The sequence below is a fragment of the Onychostruthus taczanowskii genome, unplaced genomic scaffold (genome assembly GCF_017590055.1).
Source record: "Onychostruthus taczanowskii isolate IOZ18803 unplaced genomic scaffold, ASM1759005v1 scaffold279, whole genome shotgun sequence".
Taxonomy (NCBI): Eukaryota; Metazoa; Chordata; class Aves; order Passeriformes; family Passeridae; genus Onychostruthus; species Onychostruthus taczanowskii.
In genome coordinates this window covers 1-9,360 of record NW_024500117.1, presented here as the reverse complement: position 1 = coordinate 9,360, position 9,360 = coordinate 1, and the positions used below count along the sequence as shown (strand labels likewise).

Below are 9,360 nucleotides of genomic sequence, written 5' to 3'. Positions count from 1 at the left end.
ATTAACCAAAAAAAAAAAAAAAAGGGGGGGGGGGGCAGGGGGACGGGGGGGGGGGGAAGCAGGCCAGGCCCGGGGGAAGGGGGAGGGGAAACTCCAGGAAATTTTCCCTCCCTGGGAAGCTCTGGATCCTCCCTGATTTGGGATTTGGGATTTGGGATCGGGACCAGGCCCCCAAACCCCCCCCACCCCGTGTCCGACATTCCAGCCCCGCATTCCCGGCTGGAATTACCCGGGAAAGGAGGGGGAGTCCCAGCCCCGAATTCCTGGAATGGCGGGAATCCCACCGGGAATTCCCCACCTGGGAATTCCCCACCGGGAATCCCCCCCCCAGCCATCCCTGGCTGTCCCAGCAGAGGGAAGGACCCCACAGGGCCGGGAATTCCGGGAATTCCGGGATTTTGGGACTGCCAACCTCCAGGAGACCCCTCCCCCTTCCCATCCTGCACGTTCCATGGGACTGGGGGCGAATTCCAGGGAATTCCAGGTGGAGGAAAGGGGGATCCCCCCTCCCCCCCCCCTCCTTTCCCGCCCTTTTTCCCGGCTTTTTCATGGAATTCCGTCCGGTCTCTCAGCAGAGTCCAGGCCGGGAGCAGCCAAACCTCGGCCCCGGATCCGTGGCAGGGAACAACAACGGGAACCTCGGGATTCCTCGGGATTCTCCCGTTTCTCCCTGGGAACCTCGGGATTCCTCGGGATTCTCCCGTTTCTCCCTGGGAACCTCGGGATTCCTCGGGATTCTCCCGTTTCTTCCTGGGACGGGGAGGGGGGGGATTTTTCTTTTTTTTTGGTTTTTTTTTTCCTTTTTCCTCCGGGGAATTTTGTTGTTTGTTTGTTTGTTTGTTTGCTGTGTGTCTGCTGCTGCCTCTGGGGATTCACATGATGCCGTTGGTGAGGTACTGGAAGCCGTCGTAGAGCTTGGTGGTGATGGAGCGCATGGAGCCGTCCACCAGCTGCTCCACCAGCAGCTGCAGCTGCTCCTCCGTCAGGTTCATGTGGAAACGCTCCTTCAGGTGCCGGATGGTGGAGGAGCCGTGGAAGCAGGGCAGCTGGGAGCCTGGGACACGGGGAAAAAATGGGATAGAATGGGAAAAAATGGGATAAAATGGGGGGAAAAGGGCAGCTGGGAGCCTGGGAACGGGGAAAAATGGGAAAAAATGGGATAAAATGGGGGGAAAAGGGCAGCTGGGAGCCTGGGAACGGGGAAAAATGGGAAAAAATGGGATAAAATGGGGGGAAAAGGGCAGCTGGGAGCCTGGGAACGGGGAAAAATGGGAAAAAATGGGATAAAATGGGGGGAAAAGGGCAGCTGGGAGCCTGGGAACGGGGAAAAATGGGAAAAAATGGGATAAAATGGGGGGAAAAGGGCAGCTGGGAGCCTGGGAACGGGGAAAAATGGGAAAAAATGGGATAAAATGGGGGGAAAAGGGCAGCTGGGAGCCTGGGAACGGGGAAAAATGGGAAAAAATGGGATAAAATGGGGGGAAAAGGGCAGCTGGGAGCCTGGGAACGGGGAAAAATGGGAAAAAATGGGATAAAATGGGGGGAAAAGGGCAGCTGGGAGCCTGGGAACGGGGAAAAATGGGAAAAAATGGGATAAAATGGGGGGAAAAGGGCAGCTGGGAGCCTGGGAACGGGGAAAAATGGGAAAAAATGGGATAAAATGGGGGGAAAAGGGCAGCTGGGAGCCTGGGAACGGGGAAAAATGGGAAAAAATGGGATAAAATGGGGGGAAAAGGGCAGCTGGGAGCCTGGGAACGGGGAAAAATGGGAAAAAATGGGATAAAATGGGGGGAAAAGGGCAGCTGGGAGCCTGGGAACGGGGAAAAATGGGAAAAAATGGGATAAAATGGGGGGAAAAGGGCAGCTGGGAGCCTGGGAACGGGGAAAAATGGGGGAAGTGGGATAAAATGGGATAGAATGGGGGTAAATGGGATAGAATGGGATAAAATGGGGGTAAAAAAGCAGCTGGGAACGGGGAAAAATGGGAAAAAATGGGAAAAAATGGGAAAAAATGGGGGGAAACGGCAGCTGGGAGCTGGGAAAATGGGAAAAAATGGCAGCTGGGAGCCTGGAAATGGGGAAAAATGGGAGAGAATGGGAAAAAATGGGGGGAAATGGCAGCTGGGAGCCTGGAAATACGGGAAAAAATGGCAATTGGGAGCCCGGAAAAATGGGAAAAATGGGGAAAAACAGCAGCTGGGAGAATGGAAAAATGGAAAAAATGGGATAAAATGGGGGAAAATGGCAGCTGGGAGAATGGAGAAACGGGAAAAATTGGGATGGGAACCCAGAAAAAAATGGGGAAAAACAGTAGCTGGGAGAATGGAAAAATGGAAAAAATGGGATAAAATGGGGGAAAATGGCAGCTGGGAGCCTGGGAATGGGAAAAAATGGCAATTGGGAGCCCAGAAAAATGGGAAAAATGGGGAAAAACAGCAGCTGGGAGAAATGGGATAAAATGGGGGAAAATGGCAGCTGGGAGAATGGAGAAACGGGAAAAATTGGGATGGGAATGCTGGGAATCTGGGTTTGGAACGGGGGATGGGATCAGCGAGCTGCGAGCTCCCTGATGGATGGGATGGATCCGGGATGGGATGAGGGGAAAGGGTCTGGGGTCCTGGGAAATGGAGAACGGGAGGGGCTGCGGGGCTGGGGCGGGACCCCCACCTTGCTGCATGATCTCCACCATCTGCAGCACGCGGTCCATGTGCTTGCGGGCGGCGATCAGCCCCTGCAGCATCAGCATCTTGTAGTAGTTGAACATGTCCCCGTCCAGGCCGCCCATCACCTGCGGAGCGCGCGGGAACGGATGGGAACGGGAACGGGAACGGTGGGAATGGTGGGAATGGGAACGGTGGGAATGATGGGAATGGGAACGGTGGGAACGGGAACGGGAACGGTGGGGATGGGAACGGGAACGGTGGGAATGGGAATGATGGGAATGGGTGGGAATGGGAATGGGAACGGTGGGAATGGGAATGGGAACGGTGGGAATGGGAACGGGAACGGTGGGAACAGGAACGGGAACGGGAATGGGGCTGGGAATGCTGGGAATGGGAACGATGGGAAGGGAATGAGAACGGGAATGGGATGGGAATGGGAATGGGAACGGGAATGGCGACGGGAACGGGAACGGGAATGATGGGAAGGGATGGGAATGGGATGGGAATGGGAATGGGAACGGGAGCAGGAATGGGATGGGAATGGGAACGGGAACGGGGCCGGGAATGGGGGTGGGAATGGGGACGGGAACGGGGATGGGAATGGGAACGGGAACGGGAATGATGGGAAGGGCACACCAGGGGATGGGAATGATGGGAAGGGATGGGAATGGGAACGGGAACGGGGATGGGAATGGGAATGATGGGAAGGGATGGGAATGGGAACGGGAACGGGGATGGGAATGGGAATGGGAATGATGGGAAGGGATGGGAATGGGATGGGAATGGGTGGGAATGGGAATGGGAACGGGAACGGGGATGGGAGGGATGGGAATGGGTGGGAATGGGAATGGGAACGGGAACGGGGATGGGAATGGGAATGGGAATGATGGGAAGGGATGGGAATGGGATGGGAATGATGGGAAGGGATGGGAATGGGAACGGGAACGGGGATGGGAATGGGAATGATGGGAAGGGATGGGAATGGGAACGGGAACGGGGATGGGAACGGGAACGGGGCCGGGAATGGGGTTGGGAATGCAGCTGGGAACGGAGCGGGAATGGGAACGGGAACAGGGCTGGGAAGGGATGGGAATGGGGCTGGGAATGGGAACGGGAATGGATGGGAATGGATGGGAAGGGATGGGAATGGCTTGGAACCCCCTGGGAATGGCCTGGGAATGGCCTGAGACCCCTGGGAATGGCTGGGAATGGCCTGGAACCCCCTGGAACCCCCAGGACCCCCTGGGAATGGCTGGGAATGGCCTGGAACCCCTTGGGAATCCCCTGGAATTCCCTGGGAACCCTCTGGAAATGCCTTGGAACCCCTGGAACCCCCTGGAATTCCTTTGAACGCCCCCATCCTGGAACCCCCGAGACCCCCCCAGGACCCCCCGGGACCCCCTGGATCCCCCGGGACCCCCCGGACCCCCCGGGACCCCAAAAAAAATACAAAGAAAGTTGAAAAAAAAACGAAAAAATATTGAGAAGAATTCCCAAATTTCCCCAAACCCTGGGATTTACCTGTCCTTGACCTGCAGCAGGTAGCACACCAGGCAGTAGTGGTCAGACCCCATTAATTCATTAATTAACGGGTTAATTACCTGTCCTTGACCTGCAGCAGGTAGCACACCAGGCAGGAGCCCTCAGACCCCATTAAATCATTAATGAACCCATTAATTACCTGTCCTTGACCTGCAGCAGGCAGCACACCAGGCAGTACCTGTCAGATGCCATTAATAAATTAATTAATTTGTTAATTAAGGTGTTAATTACCTGTCCTTGACCTGCAGCAGGTAGCACACCAGGCAGTAGCTGTCAGACGCCATTAATTCATTAATTAATTTGTTAATTAAGGTGTTAATTACATGTCCTTGACCTGCAGCAGGTAGCACACGGGGCAGTAGTGTTCATACCCATCAATTCACTCATTACATCATTAATTAACCCATTAATTACCTGTCCTTGACCTGCAGCAGGTAGCACACCAGGCAGTAGCCCTCAGACCCATCAATTCACTCATTAAATCCTTAATGAACCCGTTAATTACCTGTCCTTGACCTGCAGCAGGTAGCACACCAGGCAGTAGCCGGCGCAGCTGCGCACGAAGTTGCGCTGGGCGCTCAGGAAGCTCTCGCTGTTGGAGCTGCCGTGCTCCTGCAGGAAATAATCCAGCAGCGACAGCTGCGACTGCTTCTTGATCTGGTGCAGGGACACGGCGCTGAGCACGGGCTCGATCATCCCGCTGTCCGCAGAGATCACCAGGATCTTGTAGGGCCGGATCCAGAGCGGCACGCGCTCCTGCTCCCAGATGGACTGCGGGCAGCGGGGGGAGAGGGAGCGGGGTGAGGACCAGGAATCCCGACTGGAAGGGGTTAAATGGGGGGATGGGAGAGATCAAATCCCGACTGGAACGGGGTCAGACAGGGGAAATGGGATAAATCCTGATGAGATCCCAGAAATCCTGACTGGATGGGGTTAAATGGGGGAAATGGGAGAGATCCGGGTGAGGTCCAGAAATCCCGACTGGAATGGGGCCAGATGGGGGGAAATGGGATAAATCCTGATGAGATCCCAGAAATCCTGACTGGATGGGGTTAAATGGGGGAAATGGGAGAGATCCGGGTGAGGTCCAGAAATCCCGACTGGAATGGGGCCAGATGGGGGGAAATGGGATAAATCCTGATGAGATCCCAGAAATCCTGACTGGATGGGGTTAAATGGGGGAAATGGGAGAGATCCGGGTGAGGTCCAGAAATCCCGACTGGAATGGGGCCAGATGGGGGGAAATGGGATAAATCCTGATGAGATCCCAGAAATCCTGACTGGATGGGGTTAAATGGGGGAAATGGGAGAGATCCGGGTGAGGTCCAGAAATCCCGACTGGAATGGGGCCAGATGGGGGGAAATGGGATAAATCCTGATGAGATCCCAGAAATCCTGACTGGATGGGGTTAAATGGGGGAAATGGGAGAGATCCGGGTGAGGTCCAGAAATCCCGACTGGAATGGGGCCAGATGGGGGGAAATGGGATAAATCCTGATGAGATCCCAGAAATCCTGACTGGATGGGGTTAAATGGGGGAAATGGGAGAGATCCGGGTGAGGTCCAGAAATCCCGACTGGAATGGGGCCAGATGGGGGGAAATGGGATAAATCCTGATGAGATCCCAGAAATCCTGACTGGATGGGGTTAAATGGGGGAAATGGGAGAGATCCGGGTGAGGTCCAGAAATCCCGACTGGAATGGGGCCAGATGGGGGGAAATGGGATAAATCCTGATGAGATCCCAGAAATCCTGACTGGATGGGGTTAAATGGGGGAAATGGGAGAGATCCGGGTGAGGTCCAGAAATCCCGACTGGAATGGGGCCAGATGGGGGGAAATGGGATAAATCCTGATGAGATCCCAGAAATCCTGACTGGATGGGGTTAAATGGGGGAAATGGGAGAGATCCGGGTGAGGTCCAGAAATCCCGACTGGAATGGGGCCAGATGGGGGGAAATGGGATAAATCCTGATGAGATCCCAGAAATCCTGACTGGATGGGGTTAAATGGGGGAAATGGGAGAGATCCGGGTGAGGTCCAGAAATCCCGACTGGAATGGGGCCAGATGGGGGGAAATGGGATAAATCCTGATGAGATCCCAGAAATCCTGACTGGATGGGGTTAAATGGGGGAAATGGGAGAGATCCGGGTGAGGTCCAGAAATCCCGACTGGAATGGGGCCAGATGGGGGGAAATGGGATAAATCCTGATGAGATCCCAGAAATCCTGACTGGATGGGGTTAAATGGGGGAAATGGGAGAGATCCGGGTGAGGTCCAGAAATCCCGACTGGAATGGGGCCAGATGGGGGGAAATGGGATAAATCCTGATGAGATCCCAGAAATCCTGACTGGATGGGGTTAAATGGGGGAAATGGGAGAGATCCGGGTGAGGTCCAGAAATCCCGACTGGAATGGGGCCAGATGGGGGGAAATGGGATAAATCCTGATGAGATCCCAGAAATCCTGACTGGATGGGGTTAAATGGGGGAAATGGGAGAGATCCGGGTGAGGTCCAGAAATCCCGACTGGAATGGGGCCAGATGGGGGGAAATGGGATAAATCCTGATGAGATCCCAGAAATCCTGACTGGATGGGGTTAAATGGGGGAAATGGGAGAGATCCGGGTGAGGTCCAGAAATCCCGACTGGAATGGGGCCAGATGGGGGGAAATGGGATAAATCCTGATGAGATCCCAGAAATCCTGACTGGATGGGGTTAAATGGGGGAAATGGGAGAGATCCCAGTGAGATCCCAGAAATCCCGACTGGAACGGGGCCAGATGGGGGGAAATGGGATAAATCCTGATGAAATCCCAGAAATCCTGACTGGAATGGGGCCAGATGGGGGGAAATGGGAGAAATCCTGATGAGATCCCAGAAATCCTGACTGGAATGGGGCCAGATGGGGGGAAATGGGAGAAATCCTGATGAGATCCCAGAAATCCTGACTGGAATGGGGCCAGATGGGGGGAAATGGGAGAAATCCTGATGAGATCCCAGAAATCCTGACTGGAATGGGGCCAGATGGGGGGAAATGGGAGAGATCCCAGTGAGATCCCAGAAATCCTGACTGGAATGGGGCCAGATGGGGGGAAATGGGAGAGATCCGGGTGAGGTCCAGAAATCCCGACTGGAATGGGGTCATGTGGGGGGAAATGGGAGAGATCCGGGTGAGATCCCGTAAATCCTGACTGGATGGGGTTAAATGGGGGGATGGGAGAGATCCCAGTGAGATCCCAGAAATCCTGACTGGATGGGGTTAAATGGGGGGAAATGGGAGAGATCCGGGTGAAATCCCATAAATCCTGACTGGAATGGGGTCAGACAGGGGAAATGGGAGAGATCCCAGTGAGATCCCAGAAAATCTGACTGGAACGGGGTCATGTGGGGGAAATGGGAGAGATCCCAGTGAGATCCCAGAAATCCTGACTGGATGGGGTTAAATGGGGGAAATGGGAGAGATCCTGGTGAAATCCCATAAAATCTGACTGGAACGGGGGCCAGACAGGGGGAAATGGGATAAATCCTGGAGAAATCCCATAAAATCTGGCTGGAGCAGGGTCAAAATTATGTGAAAATGAATAAATCCCGTTAAAATCCCAGCAAATCTGACTGAAATGGGGTTAAAATTATGTGAAATTTGAAAAAATCCTGGTACCATCCCATAAAAACAGAAAAAAATCCATAAAATAAAAAAAAAAATCCCGCTGAAATCCCAAAATATTTTTAAAAATCCACTAAAATCCCAGGAAATGCCATTAAACCCCATTAAAATCCCATTAAAAAAACCCCATGGAAACCAGGAATCCCACAGGCATGGGGGGATTTTTGGGAATTCCTGGGGAATTCTTCAGGAGCCGCCCCACCTGGAGCCATCGGAGCGCGTGGAATCCCCGGAAAACGCCGTAAAATCCCACAAAAACCCCCTAAACTCCCGTTTTTTTTTTTTTTGGGGATGAAGGGAACCTCTCCGGGACTGGGGATTTTTGGGAATTGCCTGGGATTGGCTCACCTGGAGCTGTTTGAGCACCTGGAATGCCAGCAGCTCCTGCCGGAGGTCGTCGCCGCACTTGACGATGACGGAGAGGAGGCGCCAGGAGGGGAGGTGCCCGTAGGGAGAGGCCTCCCGGATCCTCCTGAGGGAAAAGCGGGAAAAAACGGGATCCAGCCAGGAGCCTCCGGGCGGGAGAAGCTCTGGGGGGTCCCTGGGATTGCCTTTATGCCATCCAATCCCATTAAAACGAGCAAATCCCATGAAAATCCCATAAAACGCCAATAAAATCTCGTAAAATTCCATAAAAATCCCAACACAATCCCATTAGAACTATCAAATCCCATTAAAATCCCATTAAATGCCATTAAAATCCCATAAAATGCCAATAAATTCCATGAAAATGCCACCAAAATCCCATTAGAACTATCAAATCCCATTAAAATCCCATAAAATGCCATTAAAATCTCATAAAAGTCCATGAAATTCCATTAAAATCCCATTAAAATGAGCAAATCCCATTAAAATCCCAAAAAATGCCATTAAAATCTCATAAAAGTCCATGAAATTCCATTAAAATCCCATTAAAACGATCAAATCCCATTAAAATCCTATAAAACGCCAATAAAATCTCGTGAAATTTCATTAAAATACCAACAAAATCCCATTAGAACTATCAAATCCCATTAAAATCCCATAAAATGCCAATAAAATCTCATAAAATTCCAAGAAATTCCATGAAAATGCCACCAAAATCTCATTAGAACTATCAAATCCCATTAAAATCCCATTAAATGCCATTAAAATCCCATCGAAGTCCCATCAAATCCCATAAACCCCCACAAAATGCCATTAAAATCTTATATAAAAGTCCATGGAATTCCATTAAAATCCCATTAAAACTATCAAATCCCATTAAAATCTCATTTAAAAGTCCATGAAATCCCATTAAAATCCCAAAAAATGCCAATAAAATCCCATAAAAGCCCATGAAATCCCATAAAAGTCCATGAAATCCCATTAAAATCCCATAAAATGCCATTAAAATCTCATAAAAACCCATGAAATTCCATAAAAATCCCATTAAAACTATCAAATCCCATTAAAATCCCAGAAAATGCCATTAAAATCTCATATAAAAGTCCATGAAATCCCATTAAAA

The 9,360-nt window shown here is 51.8% G+C and overlaps 1 protein-coding gene across 1 annotated transcript; it reads right to left on the bottom strand.

Annotated features, from left to right (window-relative positions):
* Positions 1-63: 63 nt before the first annotated feature.
* Positions 64-8,343, bottom strand: LOC121337558 (phosphatidylinositol 4-kinase beta-like; the record flags this gene model as incomplete). Its single annotated transcript, XM_041407699.1, has 4 exons — positions 64-1,054; positions 2,668-2,810; positions 4,711-4,976; positions 8,220-8,343. Coding segments are annotated over 4 exons (715 nt in total), but the record flags the coding sequence as incomplete, so codon positions are not given.
* Between the last annotated feature and the right edge of the window lie 1,017 nt (positions 8,344-9,360).